The sequence below is a fragment of the Dermochelys coriacea genome, chromosome 4 (genome assembly GCF_009764565.3).
Source record: "Dermochelys coriacea isolate rDerCor1 chromosome 4, rDerCor1.pri.v4, whole genome shotgun sequence".
Lineage (NCBI taxonomy): Eukaryota > Metazoa > Chordata > Testudines > Dermochelyidae > Dermochelys > Dermochelys coriacea.
In genome coordinates, this window is record NC_050071.1 from 92,327,781 (window position 1) to 92,355,555 (window position 27,775).

General features: G+C 43.9%; 1 protein-coding gene and 1 long non-coding RNA gene across 6 annotated transcripts in view; one reads left to right on the plus strand and one right to left on the minus strand.

The window, feature by feature from the left end:
- Nucleotides 1–2,212: 2,212 nt before the first annotated feature.
- On the minus strand, nt 2,213–6,682 carry LOC122460033. Of its 2 annotated transcripts, XR_006281076.1 has the most exons (3): nt 5,596–6,682; nt 4,607–4,760; nt 2,213–4,350 (listed from the first exon to the last, which is right to left on the minus strand). It is a non-coding gene; the product is annotated as an uncharacterized LOC122460033 (long non-coding RNA). The 2 variants fall into 2 exon arrangements; XR_006281075.1 differs by lacking the exon at nt 5,596–6,682 and having other exon boundaries at nt 4,607–5,064.
- A 591-nt stretch (nt 6,683–7,273) lies between these two features.
- Nucleotides 7,274–27,775, plus strand: part of CHIC2 (cysteine rich hydrophobic domain 2) — a 48,279-nt gene continuing 27,777 nt past the window's right edge. Inside the window, exon 1 of one of the 4 annotated variants that reach the window (XM_038398626.2) lies at nt 7,274–7,936. In XM_038398626.2, the coding sequence (XP_038254554.1) occupies nt 7,818–7,936 (119 nt within the window). In that variant the 5' untranslated portion in view covers nt 7,274–7,817. The remainder of the gene's footprint in view (nt 7,937–27,775) is intronic. The other 3 variants (XM_043513827.1, XR_006281073.1, XM_038398624.2) reach the window with 3 other exon arrangements.

A 27,775-nucleotide genomic window follows, 5' to 3' on the forward strand; every position in this document is an offset into this window, starting at 1 on the left:
GATTTGAGCATGGGTCTGCTAAACCCAGGGTTGTGAGTTCAATCCTTGACAGGGCCATTTAGGGATCTGGGGTAAAAATTGGGGATTGGTCCTGCTTTGAGCAGGGGGTTGGACTAGATGACCTCCTGAGGTCCCTTCCAACCCTGATATTCTATGAAAGTACTACTGCTATGTTTTGCTCTGTTAATTCACGTGGCAGAGGTCTGTGCAGTGCATCTAAAGGTTCCAAATCAGCTGATGAACCATATGGGTGTCAACATGATGCCACATGACAGAAGTTCTGTTTTGTTTTTTTTAAAACAGAAGAAATTACACAGAAATTGTGTTAAAAGAACATTAAGTTTGTAAAGTGAAGCATTCAAAAGTTAGGAAATGTCAGAAATGAGGTTGCCTGCCTCATTTGCTCCAGAAGTTGGAAGGTACCTCCATAACCCACTAGTGGAGATGTAGCCTACGGCAAGAAAAGCATTTTTTATGTCAGTGGAAGACCACCACCTCCCCAAATTAAGTTAGCTAAATAGACAAACATTCTTCATTGACACAGCAGCATCTATACTCTGGGCTAGATCAGCATAAATGTGTCAGTCAGAGGCAGGCTTTTTCACACCCTTGACCAACATATCTATGTCGACCTAACTTATAAGTGTAGACCAAGCCTTAGATTCCTTGCTGGTCTTGCATGTGGCCTGTGTTTTGAGCAGTATCTTCTACCATCAAAGCTATATATTCTGTAAAGAAGCTTGATCACTTTTTATATTTACTCTGAATGAAAGGCAGCTGTGTTACACCTACCACTTTACCAAGGTTTCATGCAACCCCAAGAACAACAATATAATCAGGTTTTACAGTAGAACTTATGTCACACCCCAGTGTATCCTTTGGACAGCAGCCAACACATAAAGAACATTTTTTATCAGTGATTATCATAAATGCTGTTGAAAACAGTAGGTGAAATCCACTTTTGTGAGATACAGGCAGCAAACTGGCAATCAATATTCTCAATCAATTCACCCTTTCATGGCAGCCTACTACACAAAGGCTATAGACCCATCACCTAAGCACAGGATCTAAACATTTCTGCACAATAGTTTACTCTGTCCAAACCAAAGATAATTCTCCCTTTCTAAAATGCCATCCTGTTCCCACTAAATCCCACACCAGCACGGTCTATGCTTTGTTGTCACAATAGCCAACATTCTGTTACTAAAAGCCTTATTATATTGCTAGAATTTTGTACCCTTTACATTAACTTCCAATTTTGACAAGTGTTAATGGTGCAAAAAACCAAAAGCTTTTTTTAAAAACAAAAAAACAACAAATGTATAGAGTCCTAAATGTTGTGGGGAATGGGGAAGGTCTTCTAATTGTTTGGGGGGGTTTTTTAAGCACATTATAAATGCAAGTCTTATCACTAGTGTTCTTCCTGGAAGACACTATGTAGTATTGAAGAACTGGTAAGATTATGACATCACCAGTACCAAGAAAGTGAAATCTAAATAACTGAGTATGGAAGAGATTTTCTGTCAAATTGTATTTAGTTTGCTTTTTTTCAGGCAACTATTTAATTCAAAACCTGAGTAAGAAGTTGGGAGAAAGTTTAAAGTTGTTTAATTCATTGTTTAAAGTTGAAGTAGAAGGCTGCTGAATGATGGTTAACAAAGCTCCAGTTCCATTTCTCTGCTCCTCCAACAAGAACTCCAGCAAAACCAGTGAAGGCAAAAAAACGTAATATTTTAAAGGTAAAAAGCAAACAGGAAACCCTCTGCCCTGTTTTATAACTCATAAAGAAGAAAAAGAAGGGTGCAAACTGGGCCATTCACCTTTAAAAGAAAAAATGGTGCTTAAAAAAAGGCCTCTTATCAATGTTGCCTTGTGGATGATGAAATGGTCCCAAGGTTGCTATAGATAGCTAAAGGGCATGGCAGAGGCCGATTAAGATTTACTGGCGCCCTGGGAACAAAAACACCTGAGATCCCTCCACCCCATTAAAAACACAAATGTATCAAAACACATTAATACAAAGATGCATGCCCTTAAAATTTCACATTTCTTTTAAAGAGCTTACGTGTTGGTGTCATTTTGATTCTGTGACTTGTATCCCATCTGTTGAACTGAGAGTAGCTTAGGAAACTAATTACAGCCAGACTTTCATTGCGTATCATTCCCAGTAACATCAGTACATAGCAATGGAAAAAACGTCCTACAAGTAATGTACTATAAATGTCTCTCTTTAATGTACCCATTACATTTACATTTTAATAATACTATCACATTGTGTACCCAAAAATACACATACAAAACATATCATAAGAATGTACAGTCTTTCCTTTTAAATGATTGTTTGCTTCCGAGTTTTGAGGGAAGAAAACAATCATGTATAATGTCAAAGTCCATTTGTCGAACCAGTTCTGACTCAACAGCCATTAGAGACAAGTCATTCAGATGCCTTTGATGCATTGTTGATCTCAGTTCATTTTTTATCCTGGCCATCTTGGAAACCATACGTTCTCCTTCACAATATGTAACTGTAGGGTATGAAAATTCTGAGAGCAAGATACGTCTTAGAGAATGTTGACTGAAGGCCGCTTTGCTTTAAAACTTGCAGCAAATTGGCTGGAGATTTGTCAGACTCATCCTATACAAAGAATTTGAATTGTATGAGTCCATCAGGAAAATTCTGTTCCAAGTCATCAGGGTAAACTGCAGCAAGTTCAGCAGCATGCTTGTGAATGTTAGAAATGTCCAGCAAGTTGTTTTCAAATAGTACTCCAAAGTTGTCATTCAACAACTTACAGGCATCTTGTCGGTGATGAAGATAAGCTACATAAAAAGTCTCTGTGTGAAACTTTTGACTTCCCTCAAGTAAAACCTCAGGACCTTCCAATTCATCTGCTAACTGTTTTTTGTTTTCAGTAACAACTCAGATCAGTTTGATAATTCTATGAAAGAGTCTTGCATGTGTTTGTAGCAGCATTTTCAAAAATTTCGAATTAATCTCATAGAGAAGCTACAAATGATTGTAGTAATTGCAGTAAGTGAACTGCTGTATTCAGGTCGATGTCACCTTTCTGTAACGCAAGCTGGTCACTTTAAACCGTTGAAGAATGAGGTCCCAAAATTGTGCCATAAAGACTGTTTCCAAATGTTCCATTTTGCTCTGAAGTTACTAGTTCATATCTTTTGACATGCTTTCTAGGGCATGCTGAATTGTATTATAGTTCTGATACAGGGCCCTTGTAGAATCTGCCCAACTGCTCCATCATGTGTTAGACAGACTTTTGACTGTCAAGAATGAGTGGCTCCTAGCATCATGGAAAACCTGTTTCTATTGATATGTAGAGGCTGAACAGAAAACAAAGTGACTGCAGAAACCAGAAAAAATTAACTGCATTTAAACAACGGTTGTTAATACTGTTGACTCCCACTAAATTTAAAGAATGAGCAGCACACAGAATGTAGACAATAAGAGGGTTTAGTTGATTTAGATGCGCCTGCAGACCATTATATCATCCCAACATATTGCTGACATTGTCATGTTTGTCCAGGGCAATTAGATTTGTCCAAACGCAAACTGTTTGTCATTGCAAGTACACAATCAGCAAGGCTTGAACCTGTATAAGTCTCTAGCGGCTCAAATCCAATGAATCATTCTACAATTTGTCCCTCTCACTTGACAAATCTGCATACAAAAGTGAGCTGATCAACATGCAACATCAACTGTGTTGAATCCACAATAACTGAAAAATATTTGGCTTGTTGAAGTGCTGCAACTATTTTGTTTTAACTTTCTGGCCCATCAAATCAATGAATTCTTCACAAGTAGTCAATGACAGATAAGAGGTACTGCCTTTACCCTTCTGTCCTAATTTAGCAATATGATCTGCCAAAAATGAATCAAATTGAGCAATTAGCACCAAAATCCCCAAATAATTACCATTATGTGGTGAACCTAACAGCTCATTGTGGCCACAGAATGCGAGTCCACACTCACTTAAGAACTTAATAACTGCTACAACATGCTTAAAGACATCTCTCCAGTACTGATTCTCTGTCTGAAACTGCTGAGCTAGGCCTGGATCAACTCTACCTGTTGCCTTTGCATGCTGTATCCATGCCAGCATACCATTTCAGTGGTCCAAGCTTTTCTCATGTTTAGAAAGACATTCAGGATGTTTCCAATCACTGAATCCTTCAATAAAGGCACGGGTTTTGGTTGAAAGAAGTTTGTAGGCAAAACAGTAAACATTTCGAGAAGATGGTGAATAAATAAGCCAGTGCTCTGTAACACATTCACCTTTGTGCAGCCGAGAAGAGATCTTCAGACAGCAAACACGTCTTCCCTGGAACCACCTGAGCAGAAGCAGATAATTTTTTAATGTTTTTACTTTTAACAAGCAGCTGAATCCATAGCAATCAAAAAACTCCTAAAACTTTCATCAATCTTATTCCACAATGCAGGATCAAGGCTAAATTTATTTGCTTGTATGGCATTTGTCTGATCATCATAACTCAGTCCCAGCTTGTCTGCTTCCCGTAGATCCCAATCTGTACTCTCCTTCTGAAGGCCAAGGCCTACACTACCAACAAGAGTGTCTTCTGAACCAACCTTGTCGTCTTTGTCCGCTGTTTCTCCTTTCTCTCTCTCCTTGAAGTATTGATTTATTGTCAGTATCTTTTGTAGCAAAACAACTTCTTTAACCACCTTTGCTTGTTTCTGCTAGCTCTCTTGCTTAAGTAATGCAGAATCCATATTATGGGTTCTGTAAGCATATACAGCGTCAGTAAGTTGTTTTTTTTTTTTTTTTTTACACTGCCCTGGTCACTTCTGACACTGTTGGTGTCTGACCAGTCATGCAAGTCATTTGCATATTGCAACAGGCATTGTCAGGGGTGGCAGATTTGTAGAAATTTTGGTGGTGCCCAGAACTCCCAGAGCCTGCTCCTCCAAACTCCACCTCCCACCTGCCTAAAGCTCTGGGAGAGAGTTTGGGTGGGGGAGGAGGTCTGGGGTGCAGGCCCTGGGCTGGGGATAGGGGTGCAGGAGGGGTGCAGGCTCTGAGAGGGAGTTTGAATGCAGAAGGGGTGAGAGGTTGGGCTCTGGGAGGGTGTTTGGGTGAGGGGGGAGGTCTGGGGTGCAGGCTCCAGACTGGCACAGGGGGTGCAGGAGGGCGTGAGGGGTGCAGGTTTTGGGGGGGAGTTTGGATGTAGGCTCTAGGAGGGAGTGCAGAGGTGCAGGTTCTGGGAGGGAGTTTGGGGGCAGGAGGGGGTATGTGGGAAAGGGGTGGGGGTGCAAGCTCTGGGAAGTAATTTGGGTGCGGGGTGCAGGCTCCAGGCTGGGACAGAGGGTGGGGGTGCAGAAGGGGGTGAGGGGTGCAGGTTCTGGGAAGAAGTTTCAGTTCAGGCTCTGGACTGGGAGTGGGGGTGAAGGCTTTGGGAGAGAGTGTGGGGGCAGGAGGGGGAGTGTGGGAAAAGGGTGGGGGTGCAGGCTCTGGACTGGGAGTGGGGATGCAGGCTTTGGGAGGGAGTGTGGGGGCAGGAGGGGGAGTGTGGGAAAAGGGTGGGGGTGCAGGCTCTGGGAGGGGGTCTGACACTTACCTGGGCGGGCCAGGGGGGGCCTCTGCGTGCTGCTGTCCCCAGGCACTGTCCCCGCAGTTTCCTATTAGCCATAGGGGTGTTTGGGGCAGGAGCAGCAGACACAGACAGACCCTACCCAGGGGCCGCAGGGAAGGGCCAGCAGCCATGTGGAGCGAGCAGGCAGGAAGCTGCTCAGCTCTGCTGCGCTGCTAGTGGTCAGTGGGGGCTCTGGGCTGTTTTAAATCTCCTGGGGGATGCGGGAGTGCCCGGGAGTGGAAGGCGGGGCCGAGGGAGAGACCTAGCCTCAAACATTGCTGGAGCTGGGCCCCGAGCCAGGAATATTCCTGGTGTCCAGGCACCACGGGCCCATAGAACTTGCTGTTGTTTGAAAGGACACATTTCTGTTAAATGTTCCTGATGTAATTAGTGAGAGAAAGGGATGGCAAGGGTTTCTCTTGGATTTTTTATTTTCTTAGGCTTATTGATGTTATAACATCCTCAGTTGCATCTTCAAAGCATGCTCCACTCTCCCGCATCATGTGGGGACCTGGCATGTTGGAGATGAGTCACAATTTTACCCTATTCATCTTGGTGCAGTGCCAAGAATCTGTATGTTTCTGAGAGCCTGGTGGAAGGAATATCTAAATGGCTATGAACCTTCATGGTTTGGGGCATGAGTCAACCTCCAGCTGTTGACCCCACTTGGGAACCCCATAATTGCACCTTCCTCAAACCAGGGCACAGAAGGGGAATGGTCTGTGGAGCGAGGGGCTTGGGATGTGAAATCAGGGCACAGCAGGGTGGACAGGATTCCCCCCACCTTCCCTCAGCACTGTTCCCCATCTCCAGAGGTGGATTAAGAGGAGGCCCTGGACCCTCCACCTGCCCTGGGTGGGACACCATGGGCTGCTCTTGGGCTCCCCAGTCCCTCGCCCAGGGCAGGTGGAGGGTCTGGGCTCCCCAGTTGCCCAGGCTCCTGGGTGGCTCTTACCATAGCCTAGGACAGTGGTCAAAGTGTGGGGTGTGCCCCCTAGGGGAGCAGAATTTGGAGGGGGGTGTGGCAGGGCCCAAATCAGCCCCCACAAAGGGGGTGGGGAGGGAGCAAGACCCAGCCCTGTTCTGCCCCGAGTCCCACTCTGGCCCAATCCCAGCCCCACCCCCAGCCATGGTTTTGCTCCTGACCCTGCTCCTGGCCACCACCCCACTCCCAGCTCCACAGCAGCCCCTGGCTTCTGGGGGGCAGGGGGAGAGGGGCACAGAGCAGGCAAGGTGGGGACACAACCAAAAAAGTTTGGGGATCCCTGGCTGAGGGTAATCATACCTTCCCTTTTGGCTCCAGATGTCCCAACTTTTTTTGGCAAAACTGGGCATTCGCCTCATTTGCTCTGGCCAGCTGATCACCAGTTGACAAGGGCAAATGGTACAAATGCCCAGTTTTACCAAAAAGGGGCTGGGGAGGGGTGAGAGGTGGGGCTCAGTCCAGCCCTGTGGGGGGGGGACAAGGGGGCTTGGGCGAGTGGCTCAGGCCAGCTCCAGGGGGTGGCAGGGGACGGGAGAGGGGGCTTGTTCCAGCTCCAAACAGAGGATGGGGGGAAGGGAGCGGTGGCTCGGGCCAGCTCCATACGGGGGGAGGGGGGGAGGCAAATCTACTCGCTCTACCACAGGCTCCATCACCTTCCAGCCTGGCTGGGGGCGGAGCCTCAGGAGGAAGAGCGAGGAGGGAGCAGCCCGGGGGCGTGGCCAGAGCGTCAACGCTCCTGAGCAGCCCCCGCACTGGCCGGGCATTAACCCGCCGCTGAGCAAAGGCAACATTTGCCCCGCGGCCCTAATTACCGCCCCCTCCCCCCACCTTTGGCCCCTGACCCCTTCCCGAACTATCGCAGCCAGGAGACACGCCCCTCCGCTTTCCACCCAGCCACTCCCCCGCCCCCTACCTCCGCCCTCCCGCCTTGCTCCTAACCGCCGCCCCCAGCCGCGCGCTCGCGGCCCCCAGGTGAGCCGGGGCCGCGCGCAGGAAGCTCTCGCGAGGTTGCGGCGGCGGCGGCGCTGTTGCCGTGGTTCCCTCGGCTGAGGCGGAGCTAGCGCTGGCTCCGCGGCCCCGGCCCGGATGTTGTTGTTTCTCCCCCTCCCCGGATAATGACGGGCGCTTCCTGCCCCTGAGCCGCAACGACGCCGGCTCAGCCTCGCCGGTGGACTCCGGCCGCCGGCCTGCCCCTTATCCGGACACACAGCGCGGCGCGGCTATGGCGGATTTCGACGAGATCTACGAGGAGGAGGAGGACGAGGAGCGGGCGCTGGAGGAGCAGCTGCTGAAATACTCGCCCGACCCGGTGGTGGTGCGCGGCTCTGGCCATGTCACCGTGTAAGGGCCGCGCCGGGGGGAAGGGAGAGGGGCAGGCCGCGGGCACGCGATGGGGCCGGGGCGCGGGGAGAAGGTGGCGAGCCTGGGCTCCCGCGGGGGCGGGGGCCGAGTTGAGCCCTGTCCAGCCCCTGCTCTGGGAGCTGGATCGGCCCTGGCGGTGCCCCGTGGGGTGTGATGCGATTGGCGGTGCCGGCAGTCTACCATCTGGTTGGAAAGGACCTGGCGGAAAGCTCCGCTGCTGCAAGGAGCCAGCCGGCGAGCGTGGCTTTGAACTTCCAGCCCGAGTCGGGGGAGTGTGGCTCCTCCCTCCCTCCGCGCCGCCGACCGTGGGGGCACCTGTGGCGTTTCCCCTGCGCCGCATCGTGCGTTTTGTCGCGTTGTAAAGCGCTATAGATCGTTTATTGAGACAATAAGGAAATAAAGCTGACCTGGGTTGTGATTAACAGAGGTATGTAAAGTATGAAATCCAGCGATGAGCTGTCAGGAAGTGTGTGTGTGTGTGTGTGTGTGTGTGTGTGTATTTATTTATTTATTTTTACAACTACACGACCTGTAGTCCTTTTATGCTGCTGTTAGTCACACTCTCAGCCTCCTCTTTTATCAAGCCTCAACTTTCTGCTGTGGTCTGAAAAGTCTTAGTAGATGAGAGCAGCCAGCCAGTCTGACAAGCACACCCAAAACAATGTCATTAGCTGTTTGGCATTTGATGAGGGTGACCCACTGTGTTGTGGGGTTTTTTTGTTTTTTTGTTTTTTTGGCCAGGTATCTGAGGATCTGGTGGTGACTCTAAAATAAAAGTGTATTTAAGTTTTCAATAATTTCACAAGCTAGGTTATTTTCTGTGATCTATTCTATTGGGAACTCTGTTTTTAAAAAAAATCACTTAGTGCTCATGAATGGTACTGCACGTTCTTGGAAACTAAAAAAAAATGTGCAAAAGATAGAATAAGGAAAGCACAAGCTTCTTCGTGTTGTATTCACTACTGAACTGGGCTGGATTTGAGGCAGCAGCATAGAAGTTAAAGGCCCTGTATCCTATTATCAGATGTGATGCAGAGCTATCCAAGATATTTGGGTTAATTTTGACAGTAGTCTGGTAACTTTTCATTAATATTGTTTTACTATGTTGTTAAAGTCAGGGAAAGTATCAGTGCAGAAAGAGATTGATTTGCTCTCTGATGAGAAATCAGAAAGCTTCCATATGGCCTAGGTTTTCTTTGAGAGGGATGTTAGGGGCTGAGAAGATGATGAAAGAGAGGGAATGATTTGTTTGTAGGTCAGTTTGAATACAGATCTGGTTTGTAGTTGTTACCATCCAACTGCATATGTGAAATAGTTAATTTCTAGTGGACAGCTAATCATATATTATATTAAAATCATAATAGTCATTGGTCACTAGCTGGCAACCTTTTCACTGTTCTCATTAAAAAGGCAAAGGACTAAAGGAAATTAAGACACTTCTCTTTTCTCTTCCTTGGTTGTGGGTCCAGTGGGCCAAGATCAAGGCCCGTTGGTGGGAAAGCATGGAAAAGCCTTCACACTTGTGGCTCATAGAAGGAATTTGGCTCTGGGCTGCCAATCCTGCCAGTTGTTCATGTCAATTGTTTTAATAACAAAAAAAAAATCATCTCCTAATCTCTAGTACTTGATCTTTTGGATGGCGAAAAGAGTGCCTCCAGCAGTTATTTTGAGTGGTCTTCATCTGGTTTGTGTATCCCACCCTTTATTAAATATGCTCTGAATGTCCTCAGCCCCACCAATTTTCCCTCTCTTCACCTTAAATTACATCTATTTAATGTAATTCCATGACATCAGAGAAGACTTAAAATTCCTATTGAAGTCTTTCATCTCTTTCTTTCTAATGAAATAGCAACCCATTTGTAATTCCTACTTCTGTATCATCACGTTTCCTTAAATGAGGACTTTGAGACTAGAGATAAATTTCAAACATATTTGGGATAAGATCTAAAAGCTATTTTTTCATTTAGATTTTTGTTGTAGAAATTGCATGCAAAGCATCCTTCTTCCTTAATTGAAACATGCATTTTAGAAATCAGGAAAATTTTATCACAGATATAGCAAGCAAAAGGAATACTTATGGTCCTCTCACTAATTCTGCAGTTTAAAACAGTTGCTGACTATTTGTATTTAAATAAAGGCTTTCTCCTTCATAGTCTATTGTCTTATCCTTTCTGATCTTGCATTGAAGTCATAATGTTGAATTTATATTATCAGTCATTTTCATGACTACAGATTAATGTCACAAAGACAGAATTATTACTTGAACATCATCCACCAGGAGGAGAAAATGGCCTATGTGTTAGAGTCCTTAGTTAAAACTATTTTAAAAAATAACAAAGGGAATGCAGGTGAATATTGTGTAAATAAAACGTTTAATGCAGGAGTAATCAATTACTTTTTGTCAAGATCCAAATTTCATGGTCAAAATATAGTCAAGGTCCAGACTCCAGAGAAAATATTGTTGTTGTTTTTGTATTAATCAATAAAAAAAATTTTGTGGTCAAATCAAAAGTGTCTGGTGGTCCAGATTTGGCCTGCAGCCCACCTATTGACTGTCCCTGGTTTAATGTATAAAGACGGTTTTCCAAGTTTGCTTTCTAAACAGAGTTCGCCTTTAAAACAAGCTAGAACTATATGCAGAATGATCCAAATAGAGTAAGAGGTTAAAGTCTCTTGTCATTTTAAAAACTCCCCCCCCCCCATTTAATTCAGGTCTACAACTTTCAGACCACCAGATTCTACTTGGTATGGTACCAAAGTATGTTATCACTCCTACTATTTCATCCTGCTATACTAAGAGTCCCTCTTTTTTAAATATTACATGTTTCTCTAAAGTTCTAATATCTTTAAACTTGACAAATCATAAAAAGTGATTTAAATCGGGGAGTTAACTATTAAAGTACTTATTTTTATATCTGTAGGTCAGCTCGAGTTTTTAGTGGGGAGAGGGTGATAGGGATGACATTGCTAGCAAAATATGCATGCTGGAGCGTCTCACCAACTAGCAGCTGGGTGTTCTCCGTTGGGTATGAAAACTATGTATTTGGAAGAAAGAGGAGAAAAATTTATGTTTTCATTGACAAATTTGCTCAGTGTTCCTATTCTTTGATTATTTGAGGCATTTATAAAGCTCAAAGCTTATACATTATAAAATTGTTTGACTTTTTTTGTAAAATATGTGTTTTCAGGTTGTCTTTCAGTGAATGGATTTCATGTTGTTTGCCTCTTGTTCGTTGTATTTGAAATTGGTGTATATATCAATAACAAAGTATAGATGGTTAGGTGTATTAATTTAAAATGTGATTTAAATCAGCAAAAAAGCTTGATTTTAAACTTACTTTTGTGTTTCCAAAAGAAATGTTGGTTTTCACTGTTGACGAGTCAAAACATTTTCATTATCTATTTCATAGAATCATAGAATTGGAAGGGACCTGGAGAGGTCATCTAGTCCAGTCCCCTGCGCTCAAGGCAAGACTAAGTATTATCTAGACGATCTCTGACAGGTGTTTGTCCAACCTGCTCTTAAAAATCTCCAATGATGGAGATTCCACAACCTCTCTACGTAATTTATTCCAGTGCTTAACCAGTCTGACAGTTAGGAAGTTTTTCCTAATGTCCAACCTAAACCGCCCTTGCTGCAATTTAAGCCCATTGCTTCTTGTCCTATCCTCAGAGGTTAAGAAGAACAATTTTTCTCCCTGCTCCTTGTAACAACCTTTTATGTACTTTAAAACTGTTATCATGTCCCCTCTCAGTCTTCTGTTCTCCAGACTGAAAAAATTGGGTTTGTTTAATCTTCCCTCATAGGTCATGTTTTCTAGACCTTTAATCATTTTTGTTACTCTTCTATGGACTTTCTCCAATTTGTCCACTTCTTTCCTGAAATGTGGCTCCCAGAACTAGACACAACACTCCAGTTGAGGCCTAATCAGCACAGAGTAGAGCAGAAGAATTACTTCTCATGTCTTGATTACAATACTCCCGCTAATATATCCTAGAAGGATGTTTGCTTTTTTTGCAATAGCGTTATACTGTTGACTCATATTTAGCTTGTGATCTACTATGACCCCCAGATCCCTTTCCGCAGTACTCCTTCCTAGGCAGTCATTTCCCAATTTATATGTGTGCAGCTGACTGTTCCTTCCTAAGTGGAGTACTTTGCATTTGTCCTTATTGAATTTCATCCTATGTACTTCAGACCATTTCTCCAGTTTGTCCGGATCATTTTGAATTTTAATTCTGTCCTCCAAAGCACTTGCAACCCCTCCCAGCTTGGTATTGTCTGCAAACTTTGTAAGTGTTCTTCCTGTGCCATTATCTAAATCATTGATGAAGATATTGAACAGAACCAGACTCAGAACCGATCCCTGTGGGACCCCACTCATTATGCCCTTCCAACATGACGACTGAACCACTGATAACTACTCTCTGGGAACAATTTTCCAACCAGTTATGCACCCACCTTATAGTAGCTCCATCTAGGTTGTATTTGCTTAGTTTGTTTATGAGAAGGTCTTGCGAGACAATATCAAAAGCCTTATCAAGATATACCACATCTACCGCTCGCCCCATATCTGCAAGACTTGTTACCCTGTCAAAGAAAGCTATCAGGTTGGTTTGACATGATTTGTTCTTGACAGATCCATGCTTACTGTTATTATCACCTTATTATCTTCTAGGTGTTTGCAAATTGATTGCTTAATTTTGTGCTCCATTATCTTTCTGGGTACAGAAGTTAAGCTGACTGGCTTGTAATTCCCCGGGTTTCCTTTATTTCCCTTTTTATAGATAGGCACTATATTTGCCCTTTTCCAGTCTTCTGGAATGTCTCCCATCTTCCATGACTTTTCAAAGATAATTGCTAATGGCTCAGATATCTCCTCAGTCAGCTCCTTGAGTATTCTAGGATGCATTTCATCAGGCCCTGGTGATTTGAAGATGTATTGGAAGTGTAGGCTTATTCCCTCAAGGCCCCAGTGCTGCCAAGAGAATCGCAGACCTAATTTATTTTCTGTGGGTCTCTGCTTTGGTCTCAAGGGTCACCTGCATGCTTCACTTGGCAAGACAGGGGCCTAAAAGGTGAGAGTTTGTCTGATAATGCTTACATGCCTTGTACAAGCAGTGTCTTGTTTTAATAAATAAATTATATTTCTTCAGAGACTGTTAGTAAAAATTGGGGAATTATATATTTCCCATTTTCTTGAGAATAACTTATTCATGAAACTATTGCATATTTCCATCCCATAACACATTTGGGAATGCACCCAAACAACCTTAATTCTGCCTGTGATGCCAGGCAATAACCATTCAGCAATAATTAATGCAGTTGAATGTTGTGGTCCCAGATTAACTGGAATTGATTTAAAAAGACACCTTAAGGTTGTTGCAGAAGTGGGGGTTCATATTTTCCCCCACCATATCACTACAGGACACTGTAGACTACTTAAGTTCCTTATTTTCATATTTCCATACCTTGATATGTTTGCATTTCTTTTAAGTTTAACTTTAATTCTGAATTTCCTGGGTATTTAATGCTTGTTTTGTAGATAGATACAATATCCTTGTGGTATTAACCCTTAAATTACTGAGACATATGCTCAACTTCAACTTAATTTTAAAGTAGGTTTATTTTTCCCTCTGGAAATGTTAGATGATTTTTTTAATTACAAATAATTAATTTACATATGAACATGAAACAAAAAACCCGTAAAATTTTGCTACAAGGTGATATTTCTAACAATTTGAAAGATGTGTAGTTTTCACTTTCAATAAAAGTTAAAATATTTTTTTTAACGAGGGCCAGATTCAGCAATACATTGTCTGCTTCGAACTGCTCTGAAGCAGCGCAACAGCATTCAAAGTGTACTGGCCAGTTAAACTGGGTTTACAGCTGCTTTGCAAAGCAGCTGGAGTGTACAGCTGAATGTGTCTCTGTGTCCCTGTCTCTCCGACCGCTAGCAACGCCAGCATCCTGCCAGAGATCCCGCCCCAGCACCCAACCGATGGGAATCCTGAGCCACGAGATAGACGGCAGGCCAACCATGCAGGCTTTGAGCCTGCACCAGACGAGGTTGAGAACCATGAGGGCCAGCAGCCAGTGGTGAGGGCTGCCACCCCGTGGCAGACTGCCTGGACCGAGGAGCTGCAAGCGACAGCTTCCTTTGACGACATTGACCTCCTCGTAGACAGGCTCACCCAAGAACTGTCTGCTGAAACTGCTCCCAGGAGAAGTTTGAACCAGGAGAACGCCCCGCCTGCTCACAGAGTGCCTGCTCCAAACCTCAACCCCACCACGAGGGGAGCTAGAAGTAGAGACGCCAGCCGCCGCTACGATTCAGCAGCGGCTTCAAGGATCCAAAAGCTGTACCGGACAAACCGCTCCAAAGCCATGAGGGAGATCCTAGACAGGCCCTCGCCCTACTGCATGATCCCATCTGAGCATCTCTACAACTACTTCAAGGATGTATTCGACCGCATAGCCCAGAATGACGTGTATGCCCAGAGTGTCTCCGCCCCCGCCCCGTGTTGACGAAACACATGTCCTGGAAACTGACTTTACACCCAAGGAAGTGGTGGCCAGACTCTCAAAAACAAAAAACACAGCTCCTGGGAAAGACTGCATCCCCTACAGCCTCCTGAAAAAGCAAGATCCCGGCTGCCTGGTCCTTGCCATGCTCTTCAACCAGTGCAATTCTGCTGGACTCCCAGCTCCTGGAAGAAGGCCATGATGGTACTGGTATACAAGAAGGGTGAGCGGGACGACTCCAGCAACTGGAGGCCCATCTCCCTCTGCTCCACGATGTACAAGCTCTATGCCAGCTGCCTGGTGTCGAGGATCACGGAGTGGTCAGTGAGTGGGGGAGCCATCAGCTCCACCCAGAAGGGCTACATGCCCTGTGAGGGCTGCTATGAACACAACTTTGTCCTCCAAATCACCATTGAAATGGCCAGAAGGGCGCGGAGGTAGTGCACAGTAGCATGGCTCAACCTGGCTAATGCCTTTGGGTCCATGCCCCACCACCACATCTTTGTCACGCTCCAGGAGTTTGGGATGCCAGAGAACTTCCTCCGTGTGATCCGAGAGGTGTACGAGGGATGCAGCACAACCATTCACTCGGTCGAAGGGGAGACCGCCGAGATCCCGACCCGGAGTGGAGTTAAGCAGGGCTGTCCCCTCAGCCCCATCATCTTTAACCTCGCCATGGAGCCGTTGCTGTGAGCGATCTCCAACGACACAGATGGCTTCAACCTCCACGGCGAGATGGTGAGCGTCCTGGCTTATGCGGATGACCTGGTCTTGACCGCAGACGACCCAGAGAACCTCCAATGTATGCTAGATGCCACCAGTTGAGCTGCCGATTTGATGGTGCTTCGCTTCAATGCAAAGAAGTGCGCATCTCTCCACGTTGACGGCAGCAAAAGGGACTTGGTGCAGGCGACAGGGTTCCAGATCCAGGGCGAGCCCATCATCCCCCTGGCAGAGGGGCAGGCATACCGGCACCTCGGCACGCCGACGGGTTTCCATGTCCGACAGACACCCGAGGACACCATCCAGGAGATCTTACAGGATGCCGCCAAGATCGACGCCTCCCTGCTAGCACCGTGGCAGAAGATAAATGCCCTGAACACCTTTCTGATCCTCTGCATCTCTTTCGCTCTAAGGGGATCCGCCGTGGCAAAGGTACCCCTCAACAAGGCAGACAAGATTGTCCAGCAGCTGGTGAAGAAGTGGCTGTTCCTTCCCCAGAGAGCCAGCAACGAGCTGGTCTATATCGCCAACAGGCATGACGGTGCCAATGTCCCCCGCACGGGTGACCTGTGTGACATCGCGGTGATCACCCACCGCCTTCCGCCTGCTGACATGTCCCGACGCCATGGTAAGGAACATCGCAGCAAACGCCCTCCATGACGCAACAAAGAAGTGAATCAGCAGAGCCCCCTCCAACCAAGACACCGCCAGATTCCTGAGCTGTTCTCTGGATGGCAAATTTGGATGGGACAGTGGCAACATCGCTTCACTGTGGTCCCGCGCTCACAATGCCATGCGTCGCCTGGGGAAGCGCATTGGTTGCTGCTGGGAGTGGTGCAAGGAGCGCCAGGAGCTGGGAGTCCTAGTGCTGCAGATCAGGTCTGACGACAACACCATTGTCACCCTGAGCACCAGGGCATGCTGGAGAGGACCCTGAAGGCGGTCATCCACTCGTTGTACATGGAAACCCTGAAGCGTAAATCAGACCAGGGTAAGGTCTTTGAACTTACCAGCAAGTGGGATGCCAGCAACCACTTCCTCACCGGGGGCAGCTTCACCCATTTCGCTGACTGGCGGTTCATCCACCGCGCCCAGCTCAACTGCGTCCCGCTCAACGGAGCCTTCCGCCACGGGAACCGAGACAAGCATTGCAGGAAGTGTCGCTACTCCAACGAGACCCTGCCCCATGTCCTGTGCAGCTGCAAGCCCCACTCCAGAGCCTGGCAGCTGCGCCACATCGCCATCCAGAATCGCCTGGTGAAAGCCATCGCACCGTGCCTGGGGGAGGTCGCCGGGAACTCCACCATCCCTGGGACGGACAGCCAGTTGCGACCTGACGTGGTAGTCACCGAGGAGGACCAGAAAAAGATCATCCTCATCGACATCACGGTCTCTTTGAGAACAGGACCTTGGCCTTCCGTGAATCCCGAGCTCGTAAGCTGGAAAATACGCCCCCCTGGCCGACACCCTGAGAGTGAAGGGCTACGAGGTGCAGATGGATGCCCTGATTGTCGGAGCCCTGGGCGCTTGGGACCCCTGCAACGAGCGTGTGCTGCGGACCTGCGGGATTGGTCGATGGTACGCACGGCTCATGCGGCGCCTCATGGTCTCGGACACAATCTGATGGTCCAGGGACATCTACATTGAACACATCACCGGCCTCCGACAGTACCAGGAGGTGTGAGCCGGTACAACATCATGCATCGACCATGGGAAAGGGACGGAGAGACTTTTTTTTTTTTTTTCCATTGGACCATATGAATTGGAACCATAAACTCACTGAACGTTAAATCCCATCAAATGAGGGTAGATCCATCCTCATCATCGTATCCACTCATTATACTCCACACCTGAACATAGCCATTACATGGACAACATACCCCCATATCTCAATGTCGGTACTTTGGGAGTAAAAGTTTTACGGGTCAATCGGGAAGATTGCAGATTATGTATTCCTTACGCCACCCGCTCCTAAACTGAACTTCGCACCCTTTGATAATCTGTACCTTATTCCCTGATAACCAGAAACTTCTATGCCTAAACTCTGTACCATTTCCTTTTTTACTTCAACATTATCTTAATAAAATTATTAATTATATTGTCTTCTTGGTTTATCTTCTGGGATTCAGGGTAACTTGCAAAAAAATATGTGAGAATTTAACAAGTAAATTTCCAGAATATGAAACTGTTGAATATGACTGTAATGGTTGAAAAGAAATAGCTATTCACTTGAAAAAAATTAAGCTGTGAAAACATGGAAGCTCACTGGGTAGCAAGGGGCATGACGTGGAGGAGAGCAAGACAGTGTGGGAATTACAGAGGGACTGTGATGGGGGATTATGAGGAAATTGGAGGGAGGAAGCATTCAGTGAGGGGTTTCAGTGGAGGAGCAGGACCCAGGGATTCAGGGACAATGTTGAGGGTAGTGAGGACTAGCCAGGTATGTACATGCTCATGGTGGAACCTCTCCCCGACCGCATCCCAGGCAGGGTCTTTCTCAGTACTGTGAGTAACCAGCACTGGCTGGTTGAAGTGAAGGGAGTCTTGGGTGAAGTGAGTCTTGTGCTGAGGCAGGGCCACGGCCCCTCACTGGACTAGCCCCCTGGCCACCTCCCTGTGTGCAGTCATTGTTTCATGCTCTTTGTATTTGTTTTTTGTTTTATTTCATCCTGTGATTACACTGGAGTTTAGTATGGGGCACCCATTGAATCGGGAGGGTACTTCCACCATTATCAGAATGTGAGGTGGTTAGGGGAACAGAGCATGGGTGGGAGCAGAGAGGGAAGCAGGGATGTGTGCAGACCTGCAGGGATGTAGGTTATGTCTATTTAGGCAGGACTGATAGCACCACCTGTTGATAAGGTTACCAGGCACTTCTCATTTTAACACCCTGGTCTCAGTTGCTCATAAGTTTTCCAGACTTTAACCATTTGGGATGAATTTTCCATACTGGATGTTTAACTTTAGGTCTTTTTTTTTTTTTTTTTTTTTTTTTTTTTGAAAAGTTCAGCCAAAATGCTTCTGCCTTTCCAAGAACGAGGACTGGGGGAAAATACACTGTTTTACTGATGCTAAAAGTCTGCCAACCTTTTCTTTTAAAAGCTCTAGTCCCCCTGCTGTGATTTGGAGCAGGGACTTAACATTTGGAAGGCAGGTGACCTTTGAGTCAGGGATGTGCTTTATACCATCCCTGTAAAAATTTTGCCAGTGTCTAAATTTTTGATAAATCTTAATTCACATAGTCTCAGTAGTGACTTGGTATAGATCACAGCTAACTTCTCCTTAAGATTACATTTTCATGGGGCTGAGCAGGACTTCACTCCCAATTCACACTTTTCAAACAAGGGTCAGTCCTTGGGCCGTTTTTGTGATCTGCAGGATGGCATGGATTGCACCCTCAGCAAGTTTGCAGATGATACTAAACTGGGAGGAGAGATAGATATGCTGGATGGTAGGGATAGGATACAGAGGGACCTAGACAAATTAGAGGATTGGGCCAAAAGAAATCTGATGAGGTTCAACAAGGACAAGTGCGGAGTCCTGCACTTAGGACGGAAGAATCCCATGCACCGCTAAGACTAGGGACCGAATGGCTAGGCAGCAGTTCTACAGAAAAGGACCTAGGGGTTACAGTGGATGAGAAGCTGGATATGAGTCAACAGTGTGCCCTTGTTGCCAAGAAAGCCACCGGCATTTTGGGCTGTATAAGTAGGGACATTGCCAGCAGATCGAGGGACGTGATCGTTCCCCTGTATTCAACATTAGTGAGGCCTCATCTGGAGTAATGTGTCCAGTTTTAGGCCCCACACTACAAGAAGGATGTGAAAAAATTGGAAAACATCCAGCGGAGGGCAACAAAAATGATTAAGGGACTGGAACGTATGACTTATGAAGAGAGGCTGAGGGAACTGGGATTGTTTAGTCTGCAGAAGAGAAGAATGAGGGGGGATTTGATAGCTGCTTTCAACTACCTGAAAGGGGTTTCCAAAAAGAATGGATTTAGACTGTTCTCAGTGGTAGCAGATGACAGAACGAGGAGTAATGGTCTCAAGTTGCAGTGGGGGAGGTTTAGGTTGGATATTAGGAAAAACTTTTTCACTAAGAGGGTGGTGAAGCACTGGAATGCGTTACCTAGGAAGGTCGTGGAATCTCCTTCCTTTGAAGTTTTTAAGGTCAGGCTTGACAAAGCCCTGGCTGGGATGATTTAGTTGGGAATTGGTCCTGCTTTGAGCAGGGGATTGGACAAGATGACCTCCTGAGGTCCCTTCCAACCCTGACATTCTATGATTCAATGCATTTGCAGTTCTGAGCTGCTCTGGGCCATGCTGCTTTTGGGCACCTGGACTGAGAGCAGGGAGACTGTGCTCTCAGTGTCCTCCCTGCTGGAACCAGACAGTGCCCATGAGGAAGTTGCCTGATTTGAATGTCAAGAGGATAAGAACTGTACCTGGGTGGGGGAGTATATTGGGACAAGGAGCCTGGAGGTGGGACTGGAGGCTGGAAAACAAGGGAAGGGAAACAGGGACATGGATTCAGGGGAATGGGACTGGCTGGGCAAGAAGACAGGAACTGGGAGTCAAGGAGGGAAATAGGGAATGGGGACTGGCAGCAAGTAGGAGTGGGAGACTGAGATTGGGTGAAGATCAGAGTAGGAGACTGAAACTGGCCTGGGAAGGATACTGGAACTAGGACTCAGTGAGGTGGGGTGAGGGGATGCAGATCTGAGCTACAGTGCTGGGGGAGAAATCCGATTGCTGCACAAGGAAACAGGGACACCCAGCCTGGAGGTGGGGGAACACTGAGATTGGACGAGGAGCCTGGGGAGGGAGATTGAGACTGGGAGCCAGTTGGGATGGGGAATGTGGAGGCTGAACAAACTGTTTGGACAAGGACCAGGAAAATTGGGACTGGGTGGGAAAGGAGTCTGGGGGTAAGGAGTAGGGGGCAGAGGGGATGTGGAATGGCTGGGCAAGGAGACTGCGACTGAGATGAAGAGACGGGATTGGGACTGGCTCAGAGAATTAGACTGGGACAAGGAGCTAAATGTGGAAAAGAGACAGGACTGGGACAGGTTGGAGAGGATGGGGTAGAAGGGATCAAGCTTAAGAGAAATTGGCTGAAGAGAAGTGACTACTAGAGCCTGGAATGGAATGCAAGATTCCTGAGTCTCACCATTCCTTTGCTGTCAACAGCTGTTTGTAAATCCCACTAGCAAAGTGGGTGTCTTATCCACCTTTAGTGCTGGGCATTTAGAGGGTAACTTATTACTGCTATCATTTACTCAGTCTGCTCAAGTAGCAGAGATCTGTACAGTGGAGCTAAAGGTTCCAAACCTGTTGAAGGCAATATGATGTTACATGATGGAATTTCTGGTTTTACAGTTTGCTTTTTAAAAACTTAGGAAATTACACAGAAAAAAACCTACATTTAAAGAACATTAAGGTTGCAAAGTCAAGTGCTCAGAAGTTAGGAAATGCAGAATTAGAGTTGCCCGTATAATGTTAATTCACCCTCCCCCTTTTTGCATATGCACTATGGTACAGTCTCTAATTATATGATCACATACCATTTTTTCCACAGAACCGAGCCTCACTCAGTGCAGATGATGGAGGTAGCTCATCAAATGAGCTGCTATTGAATATTTTGTTCAGTGTGTGGCCATTGTTGGATTGAGGTTGATGTAGGAACACTACCTAACAGTTTTACTACCAATGGTCTAAGGCTACAAGTAAGGTTCCCCTACTCCTAGGGGAGCATATCATACAGGAGGCTTTGGAATTCATTATGCAGTTAGATTATGGTAGGGGAGAGAATCAAGATTACATCTGAGATTCAGAAAGTTCTTCCTTCTTGTAGAATGTCAAGTATTTCAATGCTTAGTAATTGATAGGTACCATCTTTTTGTTTTTTGTTTGTACAGCACCTTGCACCATGACTAGGGCTCCCACGTACTATAGTAATACAAATAATAAATAAGTTGAAAACAGATTGATTTAATTCCGAATATTGTTTCAGAGTTTTATTTTTAATCTTTGAGACTGAAACATAGTTTAGAGGATCTCTTCCTTTTATATGTTTCTTAACATAGGTGCTAAAACGGAATCACCATGCAGCCACTTTAAGGATGGATTATTTAAAAAAAGTGAGTCTAAATGGAATATTTTAGTTTTTAAAAATACATTACATTTGTTGTAAAATTAACTTTAAGGTTAAACTCACTAATTTATAGTTATTTAAATAAATTGAGAATGAAAGCTTAGCGAGTTGAAGTGGATTGATATTTTGTAGTATCTAGATGTAAAAAGAGCATTTTCAAAATTTGAACAAGTTTATTTTAATTTTGAGAAGCTGATCACTATGGGGAAAGCAGGAAAACTAGTTTTTCTTTGCCAATCAGTGAACAAAAAACAGATCTCTCAATCCCAGTTTCTCTGTTTATATAATCAGTTTACCGAAATTTGGTTTTTCTTTTGTTTTATTTGTTTTTTATTATATACCACATCAGCAAGTTTGAGTACAATGAGGTGTTTTGTTTTTAACTGCAGCTAATGAAAATAATATTCTGAGGAAGGCAAAGTCAACTAGTAATGTGTACTGACATGAATGCAGTTTAGTTATAGTTCTTTCATTATAGATGAAAAGAATTAACCATTTAAAAACAAAACAAAAAACAGGCATGTGACAAAGCAAGACTGGAGTATTATGTTGAATAATGTAACTCTAATAAAAGCAAGAAACTTTTTTTGATAGTTGTACCTTTTTGATTTAATATGATGATAAAGCGTCCGTTACAGAGCACCAGTCATGGCTCCATAGTTAAGATTGAATTTAGTTTTGCACTTAAAGGAGGTATTCATACCTCTAGGAAGAATACAGGATATCCTCCCTAAAACACAGCACTTGCTCTTCAACCTTTCCTATTTTCATTCCCAATCAAGTTCATTTGGTATTTGTTTTCCTCTACTAATCTATGAATAAAAATCAAGTGTGAGAGGATGAGGTCTACTAGATCTATAATCTTGTATGTCATAGTGACCAGAAACAATCAGTTCAATACACCAACTACAGCTAATACTGCCTTTGTTTGATAAATCAGTTAGTTTTAAATGCAAAACCTGTTCTGATAAATTTACTTTTTTTCTTGTGTCCAGCACATTTAAAAGAGCTTTATTTCATTAACAAAAAGCAGTTTTAAAATGCTATTTTGTGAATTTAACTGAATTCAAATTTCCATCCAAATGCAGCTTGACGCAAATCAGAAATAAAAAAAAAATTTAGTAAATAAGCAATGTGTAATTCACCATTTTCTAACACAAAAAAGTTGCAAAGTCAAGTGCTCAAAAGTTACGAAAAGCCAAAATTAAGGTTGCCTGTGCAACCTTGATTCAGCCCCCTTGTGTGTATGTATTATGAGAATCTTTAATTACATGATCACAAACTACTTTTTCCACAGGACTCCTATCTCATTCTTTGTACATAATGGACCTGCTTTTGGGATGAATCAGGGTTATGTAGATTAAGAGACTTATTTGTAGGATCCCAGCCTCCTTTATTGCAGAAGTTGGAAAGTGTTTAGTGAATGAGATAGGACTGCAGGAAGAGAGAGGATGAACTCGTGATTAAAACAGTTGAATGCTTCCCTGGATAACTGGATTCTATCCTTGCCTCGGCCACAGTCCCTGTGGGTATGTCTACACTACAGCCTCCATGCCCAGGTAGATACAGTTGCAATAGTGGGGCTTGAGCACACTAAAAACAGCAGTGTGGATGTTGCTACAGCGGCAGAGGCTCAGTCTAGTCATCCAGCTGCAGTGTAGACATACCTTATGTGATGCTAGGAAAGTCGCTGAAACCAAACTTTTCACAAGTGGTCACTAATTGTGGGTATGAGAGAGATGGCAATTTCTGCAAGATCTTTGAAAAACCTTATTGAATTAAATTTAAGTATCTTTGGAGACCACTTTATTAAATGTGCAAATCAGGGTGGATTTGATTTAAATCATGATTTAAATTGCTAGTCAGGAAGACTCGATTTAATCATGGATTTCTACATAAAAGTGCGTGCTTGTTGGTTGTTATGACCTTAGTACATATTCTTCACAACTCAGAGATAGATGTAAGTTTAATTTTTAGAAAGTACACACTATGCATTTTTAAAGTGATTTATTTTGAAAACTTTTCAGATTAGTTTTACAGCTATATCAGAAAATGAATGATTGTTGGTTATTTCATTTACCAAAGGTAATTGAAGCAGATATTTATGATGGCATTGGGAAGTGAACTATCTCCAGTTCAACAGGTTAAATCATTAATATTTGGAGGATTTTCTTGCCATGCTGTATTAGGAGGAGAACATCACCAGAGAGACATTTAAATTGTTGTATTTAACTAAAACAACAACGTTATGTATTCTGGATTTTTTTTCTTCAACAGCAAGCATATAATATTTTAACAAAACAAGCATATGAATTTTTGAATGTAGTTAAACATTCAAGATTTTTAAAATCAGGTTTGTTTTTGTTCAAATTGTTTTTAACTAAAATAGTTAAATGAAATATTTAAAAACAACAACAACAAAAATTAAATTGACTATGTCAACCAGGTCAACATGAGAAACTTAAAATATTGGCTTCTGCAGCTAACTCAGTCGTCTTCACCTTCATTTTCCTGTTTCTTCATAATCTGGAAAAGAAAAACAAGCTTTCCTGCTTTTTCAAGTCCCAAACTATTTCTCAATTTGAAATGAATTAGTCCAAAGGAAGAAAATATTCTTTCTATACTGGCAGAAGAAGCTACTGCTGTTAAAAGTGAGATTATCACTTCAACAGTCTCTGAATCCAAGTGCTTAAGTGACTTTCACCAGTTCACTGGTGTGACTTTCTTTAAAACATCATCAGCAAACACATAGTTTTTGAATGGTTCACCCTTAGATCTGAAGTTTATTATAGTTGTCATTATGGAGGGATGATTGCTGGATGTCCATGTCCTAGCCAGCTCCTCTTCTTCAGCAGTTAAGGTTTGACCCTGGTACTGAGTATTGAGAATATTTGGAAGAAAATGAGCTGGAGATAGTGTTTGTCCCATTTGGTTTTTTTTAATGCTTGTAATTTAACTCTGTCATTGCATATTTCTCTTTTTAAGATCTCTCTCAGTTCCTTCCAAATTTCAACAGCATCAGCAATAAAACAGCTGTTTCCCTGCATTTTGTTCAAGGTTACAGAAATAGGCTTCAGGGTACTCAGCATGTGTTCAACATTTCTCTCTTCTCCAATGTTGAGAACTTTGGCTGTGACAGTGCCATCTTTTTTTTCACGAACTGTCATCAGATTAGGCCAGTTCTTGATCTAGTGCTCAAAACAGTCCACTACTGAGTTCCATTGCACGTGTTGTGGGAGAGTTAGCTTGGTTCCTCCCACTTTTTTCAGAGCAGCTGCTGCAAAGTGGTTGTTACAGAAGTATTTTGCCATTTCAACAACATTAGCCTTTATTTCTGGAACACTGAAGTCTTTGGCTAGGAGGTGCATCAAATGAGCACTGCAGCTGCATGTTGTTAGCTTGGGACTCTCTTCACTCTCTTCTATATAATTTCTTCTCATCTTGGAGACATTTGCAGCATTATCTGTGACCAAGCTGCGTACAAAACATTTGAATTTTTTTTCAGTTTGTTATAGCTTTTATTGTTACTTCTTGTAAGTATTATGGTATGTGTGCATTTCCTGATGTATCAATTTTTTTCTGTAAGGAAGACATTCCCTTTTTCTGTTGTCACACAAGCACATACAACAGTATCATTGCTCCACCCATCAAGACTAAGGTACAGTTTTACCCTCTAGACCTTTTGCACACTGCTCAATTTCTCTTTCATACACTTTATCCAGCAATTTGCCTGCAACATCTGCTCTGTTGCGTGGACTGTATCCTGGTGTTAATGACTGAACCATATTAATGAAGTGTGGGTTCTCAATCATATGGAAAGGAAAGTTTGTTGAATAAACAAATCAGGCAATTTTTTCATCAATTACCTCTTTTTGTATTCTGCTGGTTCTTATCACAAACTTGTCTATGGTTGTTTCTGGATGATGGAGATTTTTTTTTCTTTTTGCTACAGGTGATCTACTGTCGCTATGTGACATTCCTGATATGACTGAAACACTATCATTGGCAGATAACTCTGAAATTATAGAAAATGATGGTGATCTTGAAGGTGGATAGTTTTGAGAATCCTGTATATTGAGGATGGATTCTCTTAAACAAAATAAGTCAATGCAGTTATTTTATTATTATTACCATATTGCTCATTTAGTATTACTCATTGCATTCACTGACATTCACCCGCAGTACTATTTTAAAGGTGAAATTGTACAAGGACGATTTGCCTATTTCCTCTATTTATTTTTTTATCACAATTGCATCTAAAATGATAGTACCATAGAGTAACAACTATATTTTTTGCTCAAACATGAGAATTTAAGAATAGTCCAGAAGGAAGACAGGCAGTCCTTAAGACAGAAGTATGAAATAAAAAAAGTTTACCAACCTGAAGATCCTGCATGTTCAGACATGTTTCTTTCATCATCTTCAGCACAGCTTCCTCCTGAGAAGGAACACTTCTCATGATGTTGTTTCATTCTGGCAGCCATACCTTGCATTTCTTTGTTGCACTGTTTGCATTTTGCACACATGCCTGTCTTACTCACAGGTAGAGGAACTTCATTAAAATATTCCCAAACTGGGTCTCTTTTATGGCATGCTGCCATTATAGGTTTTCCCTTCCAGTGAGAGAATGGTATGGTAGATCTCAAATCAATGAAGGCTACACTAAGACTTCTAGAATATGCTGCTCAAACAGTTTCACTTTTGTTTGTACTGCCTGTCCTTCCCTTCTCACACTTATCTCCAGCCTACTTCTCCTTGTCCAGATCTATTCTGCCCCCAACAATCTTCTATTCATTGAACTTTTTGAAACTTTGCACTTTTAGAGAGAGGTAAGGGATTGACTGTGTACACCAATTTGCAGAGGGACAATAGGGTTGACACCTGTTATTTCTCACTTCTATATATTTCTTTATTTATTTGAAACCATTTTTGCTGTTAACAAGCATGTTATCTCTGGAGACACAAATCCACAGTTTGAGAACTGCAAAACTAAGCATCTCTGATGGTATCTTCTTGACTGAGCACTGAGTCCTGTTGAGTAGATAGAAAGATTAACCTAAATATTCTATACAGAAGCCCCTGGAACCCCATAAAATTGGGCCCCTAATCCATGAACTATTGGAACTCATTTACAAAACTTTTCTTAAACATTACATGAATATATTGTCTCATAGTATAGAATTAGAATTTATAATCCCTGTTCTATGATGAGATATCTTTGAGCTATAATGTATCTTAATTAAAACTATCTTTAGATAGGTTTTTTCCTCAAAAAGCATTTTATCAAAAAAATTCGATTGAAAGAAATCATTGATTTTTATCCACCCTGATCCCAACCAATACCACTGTAGAACAAGAGCCTAGGTTAGAGAACAGCAGACCAAAGGAAATTTTGAGTATGGATTTCCAGCTGGGTTATGTATAGTAAGACTTCTCGATCAAGGTACAGACCTTTTCTTAAGCACCTTGTTCTATTCCAGGGATCTCAAACTCAAATTATCACGAGGGCCACATGAGGACTAGTACATTGGCCCGAGGGTCGCATCACTGACACCGCTCCCCCTGCTGCCCCCGCCCCCACTCCACCCCTTCCATGAGGCCCCACCCCATCCTGGCTCTTCCTACCCCTTCCGTACCCCCATTCCAACCCCTTCCCCAAATCCCCGCCCCTGCCCAGCCTCCTCCTCCCTTCCTCTGGCTCCCCGCTCCTCCCTCTCCCTCCTGGAAACGCTAAGTGCCGCCAAACAGCTGTTTGGTGGCGGGAAGCGCCTGGAGGTAGGCAGAGGAGCGGGGTAGGGGGCGGCGGGGGAGGGGAGCTTGGTGGCTGCAGGAAATAACTCTGGGGGGAGCTTGGTGGGCCGCAGCAAATAGCTCCGCAGGCCATGTGTTTGAGACCCCTATTCTATTCTGTATCTCTTCGTAAACATTTTTTTTTCTGTATTATTTGTGTAATCCTCTGGCCATTTCAATTCGCTTAGTAGGGATGTTAATCATGTGAAGTAGCAGCCATTGAGCAGCTGTACTGTCACAAAGTGACCTCCATAGGGGGATGATTTCTTTAACACCTTCCCTTAATCTCAAACCTCAGGGGAACTTTTCTGCACACAGTCCAACTGCTCAAGCTTTTCCTTGGGGTCAATATTTGTGTCCTGGACAATTTAACTTCAGTTTCAGGCTGTCTGTAGATTCAGTTCAATAATACTATGTAGTTTGGAAGTGTATCATAATTATAAGGGCTAGAAATGTATCTTTATAAAAATAAAAGCTTAAATTCTACACAGGCTTCTGGGAAAGGCCACCATTTGCCAAGTAAAGTTTCCTACAGGATATTGTTGAGTGGATTTGTCAGGTTTTGTATATTATATTCTGGAATTTCTTCTACAACATTACATTATGTACAGTCTTCAGATTTG